General features: G+C 43.5%; 2 protein-coding genes across 2 annotated transcripts in view; both read right to left on the bottom strand.

Moving 5' to 3' along the window:
• The window catches only part of LOC146174165 (chymotrypsin-like protease CTRL-1), a 126,188-nt gene extending 113,724 nt beyond the window's left edge, over positions 1–12,464 (bottom strand). Inside the window, exon 1 of the mRNA XM_084585333.1 lies at positions 12,372–12,464. Within this exon, the coding sequence (XP_084441459.1) occupies positions 12,372–12,464 (93 nt within the window). The remainder of the gene's footprint in view (positions 1–12,371) is intronic.
• A 543-nt stretch (positions 12,465–13,007) lies between these two features.
• Positions 13,008–23,883, bottom strand: LOC146174164 (serine proteinase stubble-like). The gene is made up of 7 exons (XM_084585332.1): positions 23,826–23,883; positions 23,769–23,775; positions 15,921–16,050; positions 15,085–15,202; positions 14,797–14,945; positions 13,772–13,921; positions 13,008–13,055 (listed from the first exon to the last, which is right to left on the bottom strand). Exons 1-7 carry the CDS (start codon positions 23,881–23,883, stop codon positions 13,008–13,010), a joined length of 660 nt encoding a protein of 219 aa, XP_084441458.1.
• Between the last annotated feature and the right edge of the window lie 1,212 nt (positions 23,884–25,095).

Here is a 25,095-nt window from a genome sequence, read left to right as displayed (position 1 = left end):
ATGAATATAAATATATAAATGTATTTTCTAATCAAAAGAAAACATGCACAAATCATATACACGCAGACAAGATAAATGTGAGGGCAAGAAGGATGAACAAACTGACGCACAGCGAATACAAAATACAATTGCAGGCATGTTGCGCCACAACAACGTTTGTTTGTTCGTTCTTGGCTACAGCGTTTTAGTTTTAGTTTTAGAACCCTGTTGTTGTTTCAATGAATTAACTTAGCGTTTTTCCAAAAACCAACGAAAAACTCTGCGATACTAAAACGACAAAATAGGCGCGTACCAAACGCGCTACTGAGGACCACAAAATCCAATACAACACCTGTTGTATTGGACGTAGCAGCTGTACTGCTGCTACATGCAATTAGCTACTGCGGCGTCAGCTGTAACTAGCGCCATGATAGATGATGGCTGATGAGCGAAATAGTGAAAACAAATTCGGCTGATTGAAAAATTCCACTGTTGTGCCTAATTGAGAACAATCAGATTGGACGCATTTTCTTGGTATGCATTTGTAGTTTGGTTTTATGGATATTATTTGGCCAGCATCGCATTCGTTTAAGACACAGGAAAGTGAACTGTTGTAATATATTATAAGATTGTATCCGCTACATTAAAACTGCTAAGTTAAGAAATTATTTAGAAATTAGAAGCGCTGCAATTCTCTCGTAGAAAATCATTCCACGCGAAAATGTATCAACAAGCGCTTTACAACACTGTTATAATATAATGGATGGATGGATGGAATATAGGAGCATCCCCTTTGAAACGGGGTGGTAGCAGTTGCTATAATGCCAGTTATTTTCATAATGTTGGCGTGAACAAGCTCCGCCACGTATACAAAGGAAATAATCGACATCGAGTACCGAGGGTACCGTTGTATAGAACCGGCCATATGCTAATTCAGTCTTAGCACAAACTGTAAGTGTGGGATACCGACTGTCCAGCTAGAGGCCAAGTGTGTTATAGCAACGATGATCTTGCCAACGGCGCGGCCTAGCTTTGCAAAGCGGAGGGGCGTTTCTGAGTAAATAAGAACAAACTTGTTGATTAATATTGAACGTTGGCATATACCTGGTGCGGAGAAGGATTATCTTTGTTGTGAGTGAACTGTCCCAAATATGGCGTTCTTCTTTTTCTGTTATATACCGGGTTCTCGCACGTCACAAGCTAATGCATGATGCGAGGTTCGGAACGGTTTCAGTCAGTTATACTGTTTTGTGTGTGTGTGTGTGTGTGTGGGGGGGGGGGGGGTATTGTCGAAAATGGTCACCTCGCTTCTAACTACTGCACAGTTGTAATGTTTGTTTTATTTTTTTAATTTATATATGCAAAATGAAGTGGTTGGTTTATAAATATGAACCATGCCAATACTTCACCTGAAGTTACATCCTGATGCAAGAATAATTTTCACTTCCTGATATCCTCTGTAACGTTGGCCATCTGGCATCGAACAATACAATATAATATGCCTCAATGCAGATGCAGTTCTGTGGTTTCCTACCTGATCTATTCCCGGTATCTTCCCCATGTGCGGCAGAGCACGAGGTCACGGAGGCTTATTGTACAAGAAATGCAGGCAGAAGTGCGTCAGCGCATCTTCTAGCATTTTATTGATAGAGAGTTTGAATTCCTGCAAGGCCACTCTATGGTGATAAGCTTTTCCATGTATCCCACAAGCCCCCATTTTTTTTGTCTTTGACCAGAACGAAATCACTTCCAGTATTTGTGCTTTTATTCCTTCGCATTTTCCGGTAGCTTTCACTTTCCTTGATATTCTCTCTCTTCATAATTGTTTTTCTTTTCGCCCATTCTCATTCCGCCTCCTACGTCTCCCATGATTGTTTTAGCGTGGACTTCTGCGCATAGCTTTTTTATATTTATTTTTGGATTTCTCTCTTCTTTATTATTCTTGTTCAATTCCTTGTTTTTCTTCGCTTTATTTCCACTTCCGAGATTTGTTCTTTTTAGCACTTGTCTTGCTGTTTTTTTTTTTAATATTCGTTCATACTCTGGTCAGAGGCCGTTACAGGGTGGGTACAAAAAAATTACAAAATAGCAGTACTGCTATCCTTAAAGCAGGCAATACAACATAATTCATTTTCTATATTTTGATGTCACTTATATTCATATATATTTATTTTTTCTCTTTTCACTTGGAATAAGCTTATACTTCTTTTTTGGTATTTAGCTCTACTACACTCGGTCACGGCCGATCTCGAGGGAGAGAGCGCTTCTCTGCTCTTACGGCCTCTCCAATGGGGTCTGTTTCAACCGCCCGCCGCGCCTCTGTGGGGTCGCCACCGCCCCACTGCTGCTCCTCCGCTACAGCCGTTCACGCGCAAGGGAAACGCGCACTCGCTTTTAGCTTCGCCCGCGTCAGTTGCAACTGGCAGCTCCTGACATTTCGCCCCTTATGGTTTATACAAAGTCCGTCATCAACATCGAACATTTATCGTGTTCGAGGAATAAAATACAGTCAACACGCGCGCGCTCCTTCGTCAGTGCGGCCGTGCACGGTCGAATGAAGCTTCGGGTACACTTCAACATTTTTTACCTCTAAGTTTTGTACAAAAATAAATTTACCAGGCTATGCAATCTGCCTTTGAATGTTTTAAGCAGGTGTAGCGCGACCTGACGTGAGTGCATGGTGAACTGTTGGGTGGAGATTCTGTCAACCGCTACCGTTTTCGTTTAGATCAGAAGGCACCGGCAAAAATTCACGGCGCGTCTCAGATTCAGAGTAAATAACAAAAATTTACCCATATAGTAAAAATTTCACTTGTCTAGTGGACTGGGCTGTTTTAGCTTCGTTCAAAACGTATCAGTCAGTTGAAAGACCGAAGATGTATATGTAGTCTCGCGACTACTTTTAATCAATGAAATGGGCATAAACACTTAAGCAGAATCGAAAAGAGCAGCAAACAATAAAAAAATTTTCCTTCAGATTTACACAGTGCACTATATATTCATCAATTCATCAAAATGCGACCTGCGTCTAGAAAATTCAGGCTCAAAATCTTCTTGCACGGCTTGTGCACATAAGGAGTTGGCCATTCGGTCTTCTCTGTCACGTTCCTGGTATAATTAATAGAGAAGAATTCTGAGAAACTTTTCAAATATCAACGAAACGAACCTAATAACATAGCTGTTGTCAATTCCTTTCTGGCAACTCAGTGTTGAGTTCTGAAATGCTGACTGCATCAGGATCTTAAGTACTTCGAGAACATTTGTGTGTAGTAGGTGCACGGCAGCTTTTTCGAAAAAAAAAAAAGGTTTGTCCAATAGGGCAACAAGCTCTGGTTTCGGATAATGCAGTCCACTAGAACATTGTCCTCTTTGAAGAGCGTACTACATGGGGCTGCTTTTTCGCTAGTTCTTTCGCTAGAATAGCGCAAGCGTCAGACCCGAGGTTGATTAACTAAACGATATATCCAGCGACGTAAGGTGAACCGGAATATGTGACAGTGGAAAATGGGATGGTAGGAGATGCCATCACTTCCTTCAGTGCCTTGATTTTGCTCTCAGATGAAACGTCCGTCTTGACAATGTAGTCATGTATAGTCATGTGCCGCTAGCTGTTACGGCCCTCGCATCTGGCATGTCATTCCCTTCCGCACATTAACCTTACTTTCCCGAAGAGAGCCTCAATGGGTCGCTATATAAGGCTTGACATGAGTCTTCAGTGAGAATGTCTTTTTTTAACGCTTTAGAAGTTTCTTGCATCAGTTCAGTTCAGTTCAGGCGTTCAGTCGTGTCGGACTCTTCGTGACCCTATGGACCATGTCACGCCACGCTTTCCGGTCTCTCACTATCTTCTTAACATCACATAGCTTCATCTGCAATGCCTCGAGAATGCCATCTAACCATCGCGTTCGCTTCCTACCCCTTCTCCGGCGACCCTCAACCTTTCCCAACATCAAATCTTTCTCCAGCGACTCCTCTCGTCTCATCAGATGACCAAAGTAGCTGAGCTTTAACTTTAGAATTTAACCCTCCAATGAGCAGTCAGGGTTTATGGTCGACAATACCGACTGATTTGATCTTCTGGCAGTCCAAGGAACTCTTAAGAGTCTTCGCCAGCACCACAATTCAAACGCGTCAATTCTTCGGCGGTCAGCCTTTTTCACAGTCCAACTCTCGCATCCATACATCACAACTGGAAAGACCATAGCACGGGTTATACGGATCTTGGTTGGCAGACTAATGTCTCTGCTCTTTACTAGGCGGTCAAGGCTAACCATTGCTCTCTTTCCCAGAAGCAGGCGTCTCCTAATTCCATGGCTGCAGTCTCCTTCCGAGGTAATCTTGGCGCCCAAGAACAGAAAATCTGTCACAGCTTCCACTTCTTGTCCATTGATGCTCCAGGACTTGATAGGGCAAGACGCCATGATCTTCGTCTTTTTAATATTCAGTTTAAGCCCAAACTTCTCACTCTCTTCTTGTACGCGCATCAGAAGTCTCTTGAGTTCCACTTCACTTTCTGCCATTAAAGAAAGTGAAGTGGAACTCAAGTGTTTCTTGCATACTTTCGATATAGCAGGGGAACTCATTTGTAAGTCACTGCATCGAGTATCACCTTCATCATTTATTGGCCTTTTTTTACCACTTCGAGCACAATTGGTGTCATGAATATCAACTATTTTTTGTTTTCATATTAAGCATAATATCATGTAAAAAGTTCATTAAAACAATGTGTATTTGCAAAATTAAAATAATGTTTTTAATACCACACATTGCCAAGTATATGAATTGTAATAACACTTAAAACTCAACCCTACAACGCTGTTATACTAATACTTTATATCATGCAAGCATTTTGCAATTTACATTACATTTTTATGAAATTATTTTCATCTTCGGTGCTACCTGAATGGTTTCGCATCTAGCGCTGAAAGACGGTTTTGCTGTTTCAGACGAGTTGCTGTCATGTTAGCCTTGAAGAAGCTTCGATCTGATCACTGCTCATTCAGTTTTCTTTTTGTTCCCATTCGTGTACAGGCTTGGGAAAAATTCGGATTAAAATGAACAAAAGTAGCTACCATGCCGCAAAGTATGCCATGCTTGTCGAACGTTTGCTGAACGACAGTGTTTTTTATATCCGTTCACGTGTGGTACGCTGACGACATGCCGCTGCAGCATCTACCTTCTGTGCCCTTTAATTTCGGGGCTGCACTCACCACGAAACTCGCGAGCGACAACACGAAACCAGGCAAAAACCACCCGCCGCCGCTGAAGCAGACGCGGAGCGAACAGTGAGCAGGTCGCGCCCCTTGCGGTGGCGGAGAGCGTAGCTCAAGGAGAAAAGTTCCCGTTGTTCCCGCAGCGATTGAGAAGGCCGTAAGAAAGAGCGCGCGCCCTCTCCCTCGAGACCGGCCGTGACTCGGCTTGCTTGTTTATTCAAATGGTTCAGCCTCCACTTTGGCTACTTGTTCCTTCACCACATGTTTCCTTAGGATGGAACCTTATAAACTACTTATTTATTTTATCTTTTTCTTTCGTCTTCTTTTGCTCGGTATAATATACATATGATTATTTTAGCCTTTGAGCCTTCCACACTTCTTTCATCTTTACTGGTAGACATGGGCGCCCACAACAATGTGGAGGAGCTTATTCAGGCCCACCTCTCTAATTAGAGAATCTGGCTTAGTCACGCGGAACACGGACAAGCCGTCGTACGCAAGATAGGATGGCAGATTGAGCCAGTACTCACCAAGGCAGCCCTTCTAAAAGACTGGGAGACGACCATTCAGACCAAACCCCTTCCCTAGAACATGACACCGGGCAAGAATAACGAGAGGAGCACAGCGCGGGCCAAAGCCATAACACGGAAGCTGGAAGAGAACCCCAGGGTCTTCTACGCGGACATCGTGCTCCGAAAACACAGTGACCGTGCAGCGGTGGTGGTTACGTCAAATAACAGGCTGATCGTCAGCGCGTCCATAAAGACAACAGACCCCGCAGTTGCCGAAGAAGCGGCTGTGGTCCTCGCATTTGCACAGCTGAGCGTGGACCCCGTGGTCACCGACTCAAAGAGAGCCTACAGAAGCTTCTGCAGGGGGGTAACCTCCTCCGCGGCCCGAGGCATTCTATCCAAGGGCAAGCCTCCGGGAAGAGCCTTAGAGCCCCTGTGGGTCCCGGCTCACTCGCAGGTAGCAGGCAACATCATCGCAGACTACCATGCCCGAGAAATATTAATCCTAGGCGAGCACGAGCCGGAAGGGCTACCGCATCCGGTTACCAGCTTTCGGAAAATTACCCGGACGTACCGAGAGGAAAGGCGCAGATGCCAGAACCGCACCCCAAACTCACCAAGCAACTACAGGCGATCCTGCGCCGAGCGCAGGCGGGATCACTTGCTCATCCCGTACTGATGAACTGCGTGGACCCTGCGGAACACAATATGCTTTGTCCTTTTTGAAAAAAATAAAAGGGCATCCTGCCGCACGTTTTGGCAGAATGCACAAAACGCAAGACCCCCTCCTCCTCCTCCTCTTCCCGCCAGCACCCCAATCTCCAACCCCTTTAGCAATGGGAGATCTTGTTATCCGGCCCCGCCCTATCGATTCAGCTCGCACTGACGGACAGGGGTTTGGTTCTGCTGGGAGCATATGGGTCCTGTAATGAGGAAACCATGCCGTCTGGTGCTTGCATGCACCACCGAATTATTTCGGGCTTAATAAATGCTGATTCCTCCTCCTTCTCCTTTTCACTTCATCGTCATTCTGTTTGCTTTTTTTCATCCGTGTTAATAATGGGTTCTAATACCTTATGGACAACGTTTAGAATGAAGGGCTTTTAAAAGTAATCCGTTCTACAAGACTTCTCTCTTCTTTTATTTGCTGCCCCCTGGCACCATGCATATATTTCGTTTTCGTTTTTCCACTTAGTATTATCTTGATTGCGCTCTTATGTGCGCACGCTCACCGACCGGGAGTGGCAACGGCACCTATAAACAGTTTTACCGAGAGCGAGCAGAGGAGAAAATACAATCTAACCAGATTCCTTGCGCCCCCCCCCCCCATTGTTGCCAGTACCGAGTGGGCTGTGCATTTGCATGCTTCATGCATAGCAGAACTGCCTTGCACCTCGGTATAGTGTCGTTAAAAGACTTAAATACCTTTATTAGCACCCCTTTTAGTGGTAATGTGATCGGGACAGTGATGCGTGACCGTTGACTGCACGATTAATCAAAGAAATCGCGATATGATGCATCGACAGTCCGAGTTCGGCTCTGATATAATTCTGCTTCATTGCTTTCCAGTCTATATTTACTTAATTCGCCTATGAACGTTTTATGTAAGCCAGATAGACTTTATACCAAGATTCACGAATATGATGCCCATTTCACTTTCTCCGGCGTAGTAGCCACGCACGCCGGGCAGGCAGTGCCTCCTGCAAGCCCTCCGCGCCAACGATACGGTGGATTTCTTCCGCCAATGCAAGAGCGTGCTAAAATCAGTTCTTCACCTAAGCAATAAGACGACAGCAAAAAAAATCTTTCTTGTGGATTTCTGACCCATACCGTGTTATTGATAATTGCAATACAAATAAGTTACGCAACACATTGCCGCTGGTGCGGCCCGCGGCTGATCGTCTGCACGCTGGCTCCGCTGCTAAGGCGTCACCGAAATTTACAACTTTCTTTTATTGATACTATGGGATCAGCAGTAAGGCAGTTCCATGAGAGACCATTTACTCTAGCGCTGAGCAATTACGAAGCGCCGTCGGATGTGCGTTCGATGCGAAGCAATTTAGGCCTAGCGACGACTAGGGAGTAGCGCTCGACGTAAGTGCCATATCCGGCGCGCCAGTGGGCAGCGCCGCTTTCGTACGAGCTGTTGTATGTGGTGCCAATTGGTCTTGTTTTATGGTGCAGTTGAGAGCGGATGTTTGTCGACGTTTTGCTCAACAATACGTCGTGCAAACGATGCTGGTACGGGACGGGGGTATACGATGTTGTTGCGCCGAAGGGCGAATAGCAAGGCTATTTAAAAACGTCGACGGATGCCACTTTAGACACTACTTCTTTTATGTAAAGGTCTTGAACCGTGATTTAACTTGAAAGTATACATTGTTGAAGCAGGACAGCTCGATCCTATATCAAAATGGGTCGCACTTCATGTTAAATCAATGCGGCGATAACTGGAAAGCATCTTGCGTAGTATCTTCTTTCCGCGTTCGGTAGCTGCCCGTACGGTTCATTCGCTGTGTGTGTGTGTACAGCTACCATTGCGATTATAAAATATAATTGAAAATACATGAAAGATATAACAGATACGTGCTCACTGCGGAAGTGGAGCGCACTCGCAGTCCTTCGCATTCAGCCCGGCCGCTAGTGCTGTTTCCAACAGCTGCCGCTATGCCAAACAAATAAGCACTAAGGTGTCGGATAGCTTTCACGACTACCGCGAAACAGCACTTTTGCATTGCCGCACCGCAGTATCAACACGCACAGCACAGCCCAAGATGGCGTCAAGAGGAGCCGGAGCGGACGTTCCCAGTTGGGATCATACGGGGCGCCACCATCAAACTAAGATGGCTGCACCAGGCATCGAAACTAAAAAGGTCTATATATTCGATGTGATGTTTTTCCAAAATAGTGGCAAGTTAGCACTCCTCCCTTCTACACATTTGTGGCACTGGTCTATATTTGAGATAAATTTTCAAGAAGTTAATACCAAGTAGCTTAATCCAAGCATCAGTTGCGCAAAATGTAAACAATATTTTTTCATAAATAGCTTAAAAAATATGCACACCACCGTAAACTTCTGCTCGCCACGAGCACCGTCATAACGTATTTAACTCTTTAAAGTTCAAGTTAGTCTCGGTCAATGAGCGTATTCCTGCCTTGTGTATTCGTGTACAGCTACGTATCCCCGTAGCAAATAGGTTAATCCGAAAGAGTTTCAAGAACAACCGGCTACAGCAAAAACGGCTTTGGGTTTTGAAGCTATTTAGCAGAGCTCCTAGTTGTAATTCTCAAATACTATGCGAGCAATTATGGCCAACGTCCTTAGATGTTTTTGCTATTCAGGATATGTGCCTCTAAATTACGCGACTGCCTATGTATGTACCTACTCGACTAGAAGAAATACAACACTGATGAAACTGACCTCCACAGCAAGGAGTAGGAATGAGTGGCTGGAGCCCTATATAATGTTACGGACGAGGAAGAAGCAGTAAGTGGAGCGGGCAGAATGCTAGCTCTAGGCCCGCCGGGTGTCACCAAAGAAATGGTCGAGCAGCTTCTGTCCTTTTTCCTGTGTTCTACGGCTTGCCGCCTCGTAAAAGTTTGGTGGAGGGGCTGTGCACAGCAATTACAACCTTTGCTTTTGTACAAGTGCGTGAGCAAAGCTTTATCGCACTGGAAAAAAGCGAATACGTACTGCAATGCGTGGAAGCATCGAATGTGGACATGCATGAGCAATGAGCGTTTTGAATGGCGTCGTCCAAGAGTCGTGAGCGCAAGATTCCTGTCGCGAACGAACCCCATTACAACAAAACAAATGCATCTCACAATGCTTGCAACCTCGAACTTGAACGTGCAAGCTAGGGCCATGGACGTCGAAACATAACCAACGAAAACAAAAGAAACGCAACTGTTGGGTCGACATCACGGCTGAAAAACCAAATGTGTACACGGCCGGCAATGTGTACATCAAATCTGAGTGGACACTACGAGCGATGTGAAGGTGGAGCGTTAAAGCCAGAAAAAACGTTTTGCTCGGCTAGCTGGTGAGTAAAAAAATTGGCCATGATTTAGATACAGTTAAACCTAGTGTGTTACAAAAGCTTGCAAGCACGGGTAGATTTAGTAAACCTCTTAATTGTCACACCTTGTTTACCTTCGGTTTATCATCCATTTAGCTAAGACGTATACGTTAATACCGTGTATAGTGTTGCGGTAGCTGAGAAATAATGGGTTTAGGCATTGCACTGCCGATTGACGAACCGGCGCTGCTGGCAACCATGGCGAGCCTGTGGAGTCGACAGCGGTGCTACTCTGACGTCGCACATGTCGCACCTGTAGCTACTGCGCATGCGCGACACGCGTAGCGAAGCTATGGAGTCAGCAGCGGCCGAGCGGCGCACTACTCGTTGCAGCTAGGCTGCGGAGTTGGCGGCGGGGCGGGGTACATCTCTGAAATCATGCCAAGCGCACCTGTGGCTCGGCGCCGTGAGGCAGCGGAGTCGGCGGCGGCGACGCTGGTGGCGCAACTGCGGCACCACATGCGGCGCACGTGTTTGTCGGCGCATGTGCATTAGCAGCTCCTGCTCCAAATGGAGACGTCGGCTTTATATGGTGCATTGAAGCTTTTGCTTCAATAAATTCGCCACAGCTTTCGGGTAGAGCCGCGATCGAACAACCGCATTTCAACACTCAAGGGAGGGCGCATAATATAAAACTGTACGGATACGGCCAGCGACGTGAACGGCGCAACTTAAACATATGAACCCCAACTTTCGAGTCGATTCCGCGATCAAACGCGTAGCCTAAAGTGGGCAATCACCTCTGCAATTCAACGTCACCTACTGTATGCAATGTCTGCCGTCGTTCGCAATTCGCACAGAACCTTGTATAAAACACTTCGGATAACTAAAGAGGTGTTCTTTACTTAACAAAGGCGCGGATCCTTCGGTTTAGTAAAAGTCTCCATGGCCAGTCCCTGACCCTAAACCTTTCATCCAGCAATGTTTTTCGTTTTCCAGCAGGAACAACGAAAATTCTCAGCGGATCCGCGATTGCTGCAGGCAGTGCGCAACAGATGGTTGACTCCAATTGTAGACGCAAACGCTTGCGGATTTCCGCTTGTGAAAAAATCAGGAGCTCCGATAATGGCGCCGACGTCTGCTGCGATGCAAAAAAGGGCGGAATAACAGGTGGTATGGCGCCACAGCCAATGTTAGGCTCCTTTCTGTTGCGGTGCGTAAGGAGAACACAAAGGCCGGCAGAGCTCAAAGGTGTTCCCAGCTTTTAAGCATCGTCGGTCACCGCATACCGGGTGCGCACCTAAACTAGCGTCCTGTGCATCGCGGTGGTGGTTCCCCGAAAACGGTTAACACCGAGGAAAAAATGTACCCCCGGTGGGCATGCAATTCGTGAAACATTTCCTGTGGAGTTTGTATTTGATTTTCAGCCATCGCACCAAGCTGCGTGCTTCCCACATAATGTTGAAGGAGTAGCAATTGATTTTACAATCAGCGGCAAGAACCATATAATTTGCCTGTGTGTGGAGGAGCTGAATGAAATCATGGAATTCAAGTAACTTGCTGCGTGATCGATTATGAAGGAGCGTGCTTTTAGCCATGTCATATATGACAGTGATGGCTAGTTTGCTACATTCGTTTCCCGAATAATGCAAAAAGCAAATTCGCTTACAATTATTCCTGGTTGCGCACAAACATAAGGGTCTAATCTGCTTGAACTGACGCGTTCATCAGCCTTCGTCTCTGGGTAGGGGCCCCTATGGAGATTAAAGTAGAATCACTTTTCCCACAGCCGCGTACCAGTTTGTCGTAGATGCTCCTGTCATTCGGAAATAAATTACATAGTTCACGTACCAAAAGCCGTGCCAACACACACACACGCACGAACGCGAGCTCGCGCAAACACACACACACACACACACACACACACAAGCACACACACACACACACACACACACACGCACAAACACACACACACACACACACACACACACACACGCACGCACGCACGCACGCACGCACGCACGCACGCACGCACGCACGCACGCACACACACACACACACACACACACACACACACACACACACACACACACACACACACACACACACACACACACACACACACACACACACACACACACACACACACACACACAGAGTTATGCCAAGGAGTTAATCGCAAACAGACCCGATCAACAATCTGGTAAACTTGCGAGCGTGCGTTGTTCCCCGTGTTTGCATTCTTCGCTGTCAGACGAACTAGCACGCAGTATAAGCGACAATCATTCCTAGTCCTTGCTCTATTATACCTGTCTGCGTCCAGAGAGTACAGCGAACAAGGCAACATAGTGCTGGCGACTTCTGCGCAGCGCTCGTTTAGCAGTGCTTGCAGAGATTTCCCACCTGCGAATCACCGTTTTCCTGGATTCGTCACTGGGCAACGAAAACTTGCCCGGGCGGAGTGCGTTTCCAGTTATCGAGGATAATGCGCGCTCACTGATGAGATTAATCGAGGATGGAAGCTGCGCACCAAGGCGACCAGATGAGCACCGGCGCGGATACCGAGGATGCTATTGTTTGTTCAGGGGTTTTACACTTCTAATGCCACCGCCCTATACGATTTTCATCGCTCGCTACGGACACCTCACCCCATTGCTCCAAGCCAAAGATGGCACACTTTCCAGGTACACGCCAAGGCGGATGGTGACGGCCAATGCCAACGCGAAGAACTCCAGCGTCATGCCGACATAGGAGGGATGCCCTGTGGAGATACTGCAGTGCAGAGGAACCGGCCGCGTTGGCCTGCCAGCGCTGCGAGTCAAGAAGACCTCTTTTTGGAGTTGGCATCGGAAAAAGTTGTTTTCTAAGATTTCTTCAGAGTCCTGTGTGGCTGTAGGTGCGCAGAGAAACCTGATGTACTGGCGTCCAGTATATCAACGCGGCGTTTTAAAAGAAAAATTACCGTAATTCGATTACATCTGTACCGGTTTCTTTGTTCCTCCCTTTTTTGTTGTAACATATGGCATATTTTCTGAACCTGTAACAAAACCTGGAAGCGAAATAAATTGCGCTTTTAAAGCAAGACGAGATATCTGAATTGATCTATGACAATCTATACGCTGCCGTTCAACAGACAGGCCGAAGCGTCACTGTGGAGTATTGCTCTTGAAGTTTCTTGGAAGCAGAGCCAAATCTGGTGCTCCAGCTTGTCTATACGGTGGCCGCCATGGAATCCTATCTCGTGTACACTTTAGGTTTGCCGTTCAGAGTAGAGAGATGTAGCTTTAACGGTCCATCAGGATTCCAGGGCTGCCACTGACATTCACCACACTCTGTGGGGTTTGGGAAGCCGAGTAGAACCTTGTGCACCGTGTAGGCCAATATCTTGAACGCTTCTACATTTTGGTGGCGCTATGTTTAAGCACTGCTACTGAAACAAAGCACTGCAGTCTTGTTTTTTGCAGTCGAGGTAATTGCTGCGCATGCATCTGTAGTAATATATATAAAAGCTTTGTTTCGTGTTTGAATATTACATACACTGTAAAAAGAAAGCTTCAGAAGTAAGTTGAGGTTTTTGCAAATGCTACAAATTGCTGCCCAATGCGGAAAGTGACTGCGGTTATTTGATATCACGTTGCTCTCCTTTTTCGCGTTTGGCTGCCTAAAGAGGTTGAAATGTTTCTTTTGGTAAGATGTTCGCTTTGCCTCCCAACAGCTGTCTTTCATTTATTCCTTTTTATGGTGCTAATGCAACTATGCAATTATACTGAAATGCATGCACGGTGCTGTAAATTTATCTGCTAATAAATTATACAAAAATCAATGTCAGTGTTCGGTTTTGAAAATGTACTTCACCTTTACCTTTCTCTACTGTAGTGCTGTATATACCGTATAATATAAGGAGGCAGGCAGCATAAAAGCATGAGCTAACGTTTTTATTTACAAAATATATTTTGAATTCCAAAACAGGTTAATTATAGCGCTTTTGAGTACTGCGGCACCTTTCGTTTCCTAAAACTTTTCTTGTCCATTTCATCACATTCCGTACTGCTTCCTTGACCCAGGAGAAATATGACGACACACGAGTATTGAATCTCGTAACACCCGGCTCGGTGCTGTTGGGGCCAAATGACACTACACCCAGCTGTGTAGCCCTGCCATCTTGAAGCAAAGCTGTGATTGGTCCTCCGGAGTCTCCCTGAGAGAGGGATATTACGCCACAAAGTTAACAAGAAACACTTTGCCGCTAACTGAAATACACAACCGAAACTTATCTTCAAAAGGACTAAGTGAACACAAATCACATTTCGAAAACAACCGATTTAATAGAAACATAATGTCAAGCTTCGAACGCTTTAAAATAATGTTGTGTGAATATTTCATTGAGGTTGATTAAAGATGAATAAACTAAAATAGCGTTTATGTCTCTCGAACCTTATGTTATGTATGCCCTCAGAAGCTCTTAATGACTTCCTTTTTCTACAAGGCGCACAATGGGTTGGGAAAAGAAGAACCCCATAATTAGTAGCATTTGTTTTGTTTGCTGTTATTATTTTATTATGTGAATTCTCCATTGTAAACATCATTTGCCTTCATAACCTACAATGTCATTTACCCATGTTCTTTCCTCCTCTTCTTTTTTTTTTTCGCCAAGTCCCACTCTTCTCTATAATGCCCACCGGGCCAATCAGGTAACTGAAATGAATAAATAAATAAACACTGAACAATTTAAGTATGATTGTAGTGTAATGGTTTTTTCACGGCTGAGATGTTGTTATGAACAATTTGTTTTTTACTTGTTACAATGACAGTTCCATACATCAATTAAATTAGAAAATGTTGCTGAAAATATTGAATAAATTGTACCAACATAATAAGCTATGGGAGGAAGTGCTGTTTGGTGTTGACATTTTACAGCCATCTGATCAGCTCGGTGAATATTTGCTCGGGAAAAAATGATCTTGTCCCCTAGTATATATAACCTTTGCTAAATATAGGCGAGAAGCATAAATGTCAGGAATGCATTTTGCACAAATACATGTTTAATAAAAGGCCTGAGGAGGATTAACTTACTGTCCACACTGTGCTATGTTTGTCTGATATGCACATGACCTTTAACGGGTTTAAGATGCTGTGGCGGCCTTTCACCAGGTGGTCTGCACACTGCTTCTCGGACTGCCCCATCGCCCAGTAATAGCGCAGCTTCTTTGACGGCGTATCGTCTTCGAAAAAAGAGAAAGAAGCATTGTTGTTAGGTCTTTCCATACAAAATAGTCATCCTGAATTAAAACTCTAAACATATTTTAGGTGTTGACCAATCGTTTACTGAAATGTGCATCACTGAAGATGGCGGTAGCTTACTTGCAGAAATGGCTCCATATCCCGCCACGAGAAGGCGCTTTCTCTCAATATTCTTGTCTTTACGGGGAAGACACACTGCTCTGACGTAATTGTCAAAAGGTGGCAGTGGTTCCTTCAACTGAAAAGCATAAAGAAAGACTATTTATGTGTATTCACTGTAAAAGTGTAAAATAAAAAGATTAATAGTTATTCCTTTTCCAATCAGCCGTGAAGCGATGCAAGCTCGAATTTCGCCTTTTTTTATGTCCATGAAGTTTTCAGCGGATGTATTTACCAGAAGTGCACCATAATATTGCAACATGGCATTCACCGGTTTGGGCATGGTACCCCACAATTTCACTGATGCTGATATAGAAATACAGTAGCACCACGTTAACCATTATTTCATAAGCCTTTTCATGGCATCACACTTCTATTTTAGGTTTTGGTTTGGTTCGCGTTATGCGGTTTAAAGTCCCGAAGCGACTCAGGCTATGAGCGACGCCCTAATGGCGGGCTCTTTTCATTTCAGCCAACCGGGGTCTTTAACACACAATGTACTTGTTTCAGTAAGCCCGGTGTTTTGCAAGTAAATAAAAGTACCTTATTCGGCTAACCAAGACCAAGTAAATCCCCTTAGAGCTAACCTAATTAACAGGAGTTATCTTTCTCCGCTGAGTAAACAGTAATTGAAAGATTTGGAGCATAGCCAAGACTTTACTGACACCATCTCTACAACGCGTTTCCAGCAGTTAAGAGCCTAGGCTGAGAACGACCACCTTCCGTTTCACGCAACATTATGCGCTTCGTTGATTTCTCTTTGTGGGAACTGCAGTTATGAACCAGAGAAAACATACCTTCACTAAGGCGATGTCGTTTTCAACTCCACGGTTAACATACGATGGATGCACGACCCCACACTCTGCTTCAATATACGGCCCTCCGTATAATGATGTAGTGTTGAAGTAGACGTATATGTTCTTCACTCTGAAGGATATAGAAAGTATTAAAAATAAATGTAAGACATATACGCAGTCAGTAGTGATGGTAATCGTCGAAAGCAGACTTGGGATTATTATGGGTGTAAACAAGCACGCTGTGTAACTAAAATTTATGATCGTACCCCCGTGTAACAGCAAAAGTTACCAGAGAGAGCACGTGCTTTGGAAAGAAAAAATGCCGATATTTTAATGCCTTGTTAACTCCTCTCTCACAACGCCAAAAAGTGAATTTTGAAACCCAGTAAATTTGGTAATTCTCTGAAATGTGCGGTTGACTGAAGCGGACGCAATATTATCAGTACTGATTTCAAATATTCGCTGCTAAACGATTATTATCCCTGCCTGCTTAACGTACTTGCAAATTCATTCATGTTTTGCAGGCAACCGAAGATGTAGAATCCATGAAAGGCTTTGATAAACTAATTAGTTGAGATTTTTCTATACCTGTATCGTGCGGTGCCGGAGTTAAAGCAGCAAGGCAAATAATATAGCTACATTTTAAAGTGTAGATGGTCAACAACACGTGAGGCACGCTTAAGCGGAGCGCTACGGATTAATTGTGACCACCTGGGTATCTTATCGAGCGGCAAAATTTCGACACTCGCGCGTTTTCGATTTTAGTTCTTAAATCGATTTTCGGATTCTCTTCAATTTTTTTCGAAGATCGACTTTTTCGAGCCGAATTGTCCAGCGGACAGGATTGCGCCCACAGCCGTTGACCAAGAAGCGCCACACATTGGGATTGGATTAAACACTTCTGATATCAGAAAACTTTATCAAAATGTGCTAGAAATCGAGTGAGTGCTCCTTATATGGCTCCGTGTATGGAATACGGGAGCGCGCATCTCACATTAGCATCACCGCTATAATTACCGAAACAGAAAGAAAAATAAAGGAAGATGAAGAACAGTTTTCGGTGCATAATAGGTATCTATAAAGTTGCTCGGATATATGGGCTACACATGCAGAAAGCTTTCCTAACCTGCCGTAGCTATTTACTCTTAAACTTTAAAATAAAAAGATAATCAAACCGAGAAAGTCACTCACGCGTTCCGTACCAGGAAATCCGCTGACCGCCATCCCCCAACATGGTGGCCCATCCACTTTACGGTTTTTCTTCGGTATACGGCGGCACTTTTGCACAGGGTTTGTACAGTTATATGTGATCCCCTTTTACTCTCCTCTACCGCACATAGGCATCCCAATACGTCAATGCCGTAAAACAAGGAAATCAGATTCCAACGCGATCAGTCTGAATCAAGAATGTGCGGTGCAGAAAGACGGCATCTCTAATGGCTTGTACAGACTCCAATTAGCCTTTTTCCGGTACATTACACTGCACATAGACTCTAGAATATAGCTTCGCTTAGATCTTGTGTGAGTTTTCAATTTTTGTCAGTAATTCAACCGCACCCAACAAAATGTTTTTTTTTTCATGTGTCAGCAGACTTTGCTTTTCTTAACATACAAAGAAGTGAGCGGAAAAGGAACGTGTGTGCTTAAAAACAAAACAAAATGCTGCAGTAAACACGTTTATGGAAGCGAAATTGTTGCTTTGGCTGTTTGTGATTTGCTGCCAGAGTAGGTCAGGCTCCTAAAGTTAAATACTTTACTAAGCTACAGCTCGATCAATCATTGTCAGACAAGACTTGCCGTGATTAAACTCCCTGTGGCTCTCTCCGAATGTCAGTGAAACGCAGCCGCAGCGCTGAGTTAATTATGCGACTCCTTGATGACTATCTGCGAACTTCACAGGCATCATAGCCGTTTTTTTTTTTTTTTTTTTACAATACAAATGTGTCGAAGGCATGTTAAAAAAAAAAAGGGGGGGGGGGGGGGGTCTCAAGAGGCGACCCAGATGGGAAGCGGTGGCGGTTGAAGAAACGGGTAGGCAAGGGTGTTTGGCATTGTGTCAAGCAAGGTTGTATGTATGCGGATATATATACCGGTGCGAATATACTTTGCGAGGCGTGTGAACGGGAAGTAGGTGCAGCATTTCTGCAATGTAGAAAAAGAAGTGAAGGAGCAAAAGAAGAGAAAAAGTAAGCATGGCCGGCTCCTTGCGGCGCAAGTGAGAAGAAGCCAGCGCCTCCGCCTCCACGCTCCACACGTGCCGCATTTGAGACCAGGGTAATTCGGAGTGGACGCAACAAGTCTCATTTGAATAGGCCAATGAAACATCTGCTTCAAAAATAGCGACAACACATTTTCGCAGTCTATAACGTATGCCAGAGGACATCTACTTGGAAACGGAAAATAATGTTTTCACGCAGACATTTTTCTTAACACTCCCAATGAATTCTTCTATAGAAAGCTTTAGGATAACAAAGCCTGTTTTCTGAAGCCAGGAAACAGTGAATCTTGCGAAACATGAATGGGCGAAGCTTACGATGAATCAATGCAATGTGCCGCCGTCATCACAAAATCTCTTGATATGATGCTACCGCTACAAGTGTTGCTCTGGTTGCCAGATATCACTAGTTCCAACTGAACCTAGAAGAAAACAAAAAAGAAAGTATTCATGCTGCTTCGAACAAAAGGAATTTCTTACTACGAAATTCTTATAGAAGGAGTAAGAAGAAAACATTCTGATCATTACCCTACTGTGCTGTTCTCAAGGATCGGCAATAGTTGCGCAAAGAGGCGAGGAAATATTTTTTTGCCACAATAAAATGTAATGTCGTGAAGATAATATCTTTCATCTTGTTGTTTTGACTATAATGGAGCTATGAATTGATTCCATTGTCTGACGCGCTTCTTCCACACACAAAAAAAATCTGGGTTTCTGGACGACGACTGGTAAATTTGAAATAGAGAACGTTAACACCCGTTTCTCTCCAGCCCACTGGAAAATTATTCTTATACTTCTTTCACGTTCTTTTTTCATTTATCATCTACACGCCGCGGCTTCCGTATCAGCACGATTTTGTTATGATGTTTTATGGAGTGGTGTAAGTGATGATTGTATTTTTAATTTTCAGTACTAATAGGATAACAAAATAGGATTTGTGTCTCAGTACTTTGGGGCTTGTCGAAATTTCTCCACTCCGCTCAACACGGGGAACATCTCGACCTAAGGCCCTATTAACATTACGGCTAGTTCGTTAACACAGACAAACCTAGAGGTTATCCCTACAAATCTGATTCGTTAACCTAAGAATTGAAAGCGTCACAAGTCATAAGCGACGATTTAGGTCTGAAGATGCATTGCTCGTCCATTTTCACAATTTTCACTCGCTATGTTTTCACTATTTTCGTATATATCGCTCTGTGTAAATAAGGCAAAAAATTTCACAGCCGAAACGATGGGATTAGCTCATAGGTAGCGCGATTTACTCCTCCAATTTGAAGCGTTTACTGGATAATTATTTCTGTATTTGGTCCCAAAAGACGGGTTATTGTTGGCTATCAATGCGCGAAACTCTCCCGTATATACCTCATTTTGAGAAAGTGTGTACGGTGCACTAAGTTAGTGGAAGAAAGTTTTTTTATCGTAACAAATTTTCTTAAGTTTGAAACGTTTGCCACTCTTGTGTATCAAGAGAAACAAATATGGCGTCGAATATTGTCTCAGAAAAGAGTAAAAAATGTGGTAAGATGAAATGATGGTGTAGGCCTGGCCACTTACCACCCATGGCACCATAGGCTTCTCTACAGGGGTACCGTTGATAATCCTTGACAGCGGCTGTGATAGTCCACAGTCTGACGGACGCAAACATATATCCACCATTAGGCGAAAGCGACTTATATTTTTGAGAACACTTGTAAAAACGCAGAGACTATTGCTTACCTCGCGGGTTAACTTTTAAGCCTCCAATCTGGAAGTTAAAACCAAAGGAGATCAATTATGCATACCGCTTCTTATGTGCAAACTACGTTAATGTGTTCCTGCAAAACGGTAAGCATTGTGGGACGCGCACGCTTATCAGTTTAAAAAAAAATGAGGGAATACACATAGCTGCTCTTCCTTCCTCGGAGCGGCGCTATGTCAAAAACACAATATCTTCATTTATTTTAGAAACAAAATCACAATTGCAAGTATTTTAGGGTTCCTGCTTATAAGAAAAAAATATCGCCTTAACTAGGCCACTAATTTGTCAGCTTCTCCATAACAGCATAGCTGCTGCACCCTAAGGCTTCCTCGGTGATATTCTGTACTTATTCAGTGAATGACTTCTATCCTTATTGATCTGTCTGTTTTGACATCATTATCAAAAATAATTTTTTATTTTTGTACCTCTATCAAACATGAATTTGATAATAGCAGATCTAGCCCCTACACGAGGCTTGAGCATTTTAGATTCAGTTAATTCAGTTTCTGAAAGCCTTAGGATCGATTGCATACATTAACTTTTGTGGTCACAATGAGATGAATTCGTCATTAAAATATTCATGATGCACAAAAAACCTACATCGGAGGTTATGAGATTTTTATTAATTTATTTCAAAATAATGCAGCCCCAATTTAGGGCTATACCAGGAGTGGGTATTCAAAATTTTATACAACTGAGCACACCAGACATATAACACAAACAAAAAAAATATTACCACAACACATAATACCTTCTAATGCTATGACTCAATTGCCTACGCAATATCAGAAATTGGTGATGAACGGACGTTTCCATGTGAGGGGTTTCAAGTTGCAACTCTGCACATGTGAGGAAAAAACTATTTGAAAACGTTGATACAGGCAAAAAAAGGTTTCATATTAAGATTATTATGGCTTCTAGTTGCAGGAAGTTCTGAAAACAAGATACGCTCTGAAAAGCAGTTGGATGAACGCACTAAATATTGAAGAAATTTTAGGGACTAGATTTTACGGTGGGATCAGAGAAGACATTGCTGATAAGAGTGAAAAATGGAAGTTGCAGCTGCGAAAAATAATTCTTACAGCTTTCCGTTGTACACATTCGATTTGAAAAAAATTCTTGGCTGTTTAGTGGGTTACAGACATTTGACGCACCTTCCGGAATAGACCGGATTGAGTACATCAGTAGTTTGGCCTCTTTAGGAACTGCTCTTGCTTTACACCTTAGGCAACTAACCTTCTTATAAAAGCTTTAGCAGGGATAAATTTTATGTGCTCGAAATAATATCATAGGAATAAATCCGACCTTATAAATGTAAAAATGAACACTTCGTTATCGTTGTTTCCTGCCCATGTGGTCAACTTGTTCTGTTAAGCAAAATTAGATGTTTATATATATGATTTTGGTATTGAGACACCGCTTCTTAAATTTTCTCCTAATGTTTTGTGTAATTTAGGAGCAAACAAAAAAGCCGTTTTACCTGACTGGGAAACGAATGAAAAATTATCCGCGTGAGTAAGATTCTAAGATAACGTATATAACAAAATCAATAAAGTGGTAAAAGAAATATTTTCACGTGATGTGTAGTCATTTATCATGTAAAATCACAAGCAACTGTGGCGGTTGGTAGCGCCCAACAAAAATTTCTTATATTGTTTCTTCCATGATACGAGTTAAACGAATCTGTCAGACGATGAATGCTCTTGACCAGTTTTATGCTGGTTTCCCATCCATGTTAACTAGGGAGCCTTATTGCAACGTGTCCACTGTAACCTAACTTTATCTCTGAAAAAATTTCACGCTTTTTCCAAGGGGCCGCTTCCTGGGGGCCTTTACTTGTGGGGAAGCTTTTTCGAGGGTCTTATGATCATCATCATCATCATCATCAGCCTGATTATACCCACTGCAGGGCGAAGGCCTCTCCCATATCTCTCCACTTAACCCGGTTCTGTGCTAGCTGCATCCACTTGACCCCTACGAACTTCTTAATCTCATCCGCCCACCTAACTTTCTGCCGCCCCCTGCTACGCTTTCCTTCCCTTGGAATCCAGTTTGTTACCCTCAGCGACCATCGGTTATCCTCTCTTCGCACTACATGTCCTGCCCATGTCCATTTCTTCTTCTTAATTTCCACTAGAATGTCGTTAACTTGAGTTATTTCTCTGACCCACTCTGCACGCTTTCTATCTCTTAATGTTACCCCTACCATTTTTCGTTCCATAGCCCTGTGGGTTGTCCTTAACTTAAGTAGAACTCTCTTGGTTAGCCTCCACGTTTCAGCCCCATAGGTGAGTACAGGCAAGATGCAACTGTTGTATACTTTCCTCTTGAGCGATACTGGTAAGCTGCTAGTCATAATCTGCGAGTGCTTGCCAAATGCGCTCCATCCCAATCTTATTCTTCTTGTTATTTCCTTTTCATGGTCCGGATCTGCGGTTACTACCTGTCCTAAGTAGATATATTCGCCTACTAATTCCAGTATTTCGCTACCTAATGTAAACTCCTGTTCCTTCCCGAGGCTGTTGAACATTACCTTAGTCTTCTGCATATTGATTTTCAAGCCTACCTTTCTACTTTTCCTGTCTAGGTCATCAATCATTATTTGCAGTTCATCTCCCGAGTTGCTTAGCAAGGCAATGTCATCAGCAAATCGCAGATTATTGAGGTATTCTCCATCTAGCCTTATCCCTAACTGCTCCCATTCCAAGTCTCTGAATACTTCCTCTAAACAAGCTGTGAATAGTACTGGGGAGATTGTGTCTCCTTGCCTAACACCTTTCTTTATGGGAATTTTGTTACTTTCTTTATGCAGAACTATGGTTGCTGTGCAGCCACTATATATATCTTCCAGCACTTTCACGTACGGCTCGTCTACCCCCTGATTTCGCAATGCCTGCATCACCGCCGAGGTTTCAACTGAGTCAAATGCTTTTTCGTAATCAATGAATGCTATGTATAAGGGCTGGTTATATTCCGCGCATTTTTCTATCACCTGATTGATGGTATGGATATGATCGATAGTAGAGTACCGTTTCCGAAACCCTGCTTGATCCTTTGCTTGATTGCAGTCTAAGGTTGTCCTGATTCTATTAGCGATTACCTTAGTAAATACCTTATACGTAACAGACAGTAAGCTGATTGGTCTGTAATTTTTAAGGTCCTTAGAGTCCCCTTTCTTGTGAATGAGGATAATGTTTGCATTCTTCCATGCTTCCGGTACCGTCGATGACACCAGGCACTGCGTATACAGGGTGGCCAGTTTTTCTAGCACGATATCCCCCCCTTATGATCGGGGGATGTTTTTACCCCATGTACCCAGCGCACTGAGGCCAGGAAGGAATCTTACAGGCCAGGAGTGAGACCCAAACGCTCTGAGGGCGTCTACAAGCCGAAGACGGACGTCACAATTTTTTACAAGAATTACTTTCTTATTGTACTTCAGTGCCAAGCGGTCACGGAATATTATCCACAATCATAGATTGACCAGAACCGAAAACTCGAAGCACTTATTAACAATAATGTTATTACACTTAGCAATTGTCATGGCCGTTTGTTTCTTTCTTGCAGTGGAAGAGCCTAATTCCAAGAGTTAGTTCACAGAAAGGGAAAACAACTCTTCGGGAAAAGAAGGTAATCGAATAGCAGATTGAAATTCAGAGCATGGTCCTACAAGGGAGACCGCAGACTGGTTTAGCTTACACATATTATGAAATCTAAAGTGGTACTGAAAACATAAATATTTCCATCTATTAATGTAAAATCTTTCTCTGAATTTGGTTTTATATCAGACTTGCCCGAGGTTTCGAAAACACCATATAACGGAAAGGTACCCTAATTGAAGAAAAGAATACCATGAACAAAGCCATGAGTGTTTTTGGAAGTGCGAACTTACCTGAGGTCTGGAAAACACAATTGCAAGGAACGGTACACAGATGACAGAACAGCCCACCCCAACCGAAGGCATCATTGAGGCTGGAAGCACTAGCTTGGAGCATGCGCCTAGGCATCACCTGTTATACAAAAATATTATCCTTATGAAGCAATTTTCTTTGTATTTAGAGAGCCAACAGCAGTTCATTTACAGCAGGTTAAGCCATAAATGTGTGCTCATTCGGCGACCGCAGAGCCGATATGTGCCACAGTCGCTGCCTCAGAAATGCAGACACGTCAAACGCACAGGGGACGGGAGGGAGCTTCGCTTTATCGGCATAAACAAAACCTTCACATAAAAAAACGGCGGCAGTTCAGTTCTTGAAACGCCATGAGGCTCCTTTGCCAGATGAGGCAAGTTTTTGTTTTGCGCCACTCATTAAATGCCGAAGTCTACGAAGCACTCGTCGTTTTCTTTTGATTTGTCCAGATAGGTTGTCAGTTCAGAAATGCAGTGGTTGTCGAAAGGATCGGGATCGCTTCAGAGGAGGACAAAAGGGACATGTGTTTTTGTATTTCAAATCGGCTCTTCATGAAGCAATTAGATAGTAAGGGGAAAAATCTTTTCATTATACTTTTTTTGACGTTTCGTTGCGAATGTAGCTGTGGTAGGCCTAGTTTTTTTAGAAATGTGGCATTTGAAATACATTGCGTAGTTTGGTTTCAAATATGAATTTTAATTGCAGCGCCTGTTAAGTTAGCCTGGTACCGAACACGTTTAGCTAATAAAGTAAGACAGAATAGAAAAGGGACGCACCTTATTTTCGATTAATTTGCACTACCTCCAAAGGGCATAAATATTTTGTCGAATAAAGCATTTTACTCTCCGCAGAAAAAAAAAAACGGCTCCGCAAGCAGCTCACTGGATTCGGCATTTTACATTAACCAAATTATTGTAAGAAATAGTGTTCCAGATCTAGCAATTCTTTTTCATATCATTTCCATGCATATGAGGGTGTTAAAGCACATTGCAGCAAAATTCCAAGATGAAGCAAATGCCGAAATATAGGCGCTGTTATAAAAAGGAAATGACTCCACAATGATTTTATAATGAATGGTTGGGATCTATTTGAGCTGTACCTACCAAACTATCTCAACATGAAGGCAAATACATTTTATCGCATGCTGTGAGTGTGACGTTTCTTAATAGGCCCCTAACTAGCCACATATTGCAGTGAAATGTGCTTTGTGCGGCTTTCTTGGCCATTATACTGGAATGTGATTTATCTACGTTCAGAGCGTTAGCCGGACTGCGTTTATTTGCAAGTTTCGCTCTATTCCAGGTTATT

This window comes from Amblyomma maculatum, chromosome 11 (assembly GCF_055883805.1).
Source record: "Amblyomma maculatum isolate TAMU_Amacu chromosome 11, ASM5588380v1, whole genome shotgun sequence".
Lineage (NCBI taxonomy): Eukaryota > Metazoa > Arthropoda > Arachnida > Ixodida > Ixodidae > Amblyomma > Amblyomma maculatum.
The sequence above is the reverse complement of the archived record's forward strand: the minus strand, read 5'-3'. Positions and strand labels throughout refer to the sequence as shown.

Bases quoted from the DNA above. Each gene is read 5' to 3' on its own strand.
- LOC146174164 (XM_084585332.1), bottom strand. From the start codon at position 23,883: ATGCCTAGGCGCATGCTCCAAGCTAGTGCTTCCAGCCTCAATGATGCC. The intron at 15,203-15,920 runs GTATGTTTTCTC...TATGCTTTTCAG, and splicing joins ACGACATCGCCTTAGTGAAG to TTGAAGGAACCACTGCCACC. The intron at 14,946-15,084 runs GTAAGCTACCGC...CTTTTTTCGAAG, and splicing joins ATATGGAGCCATTTCTGCAA to ACGATACGCCGTCAAAGAAG.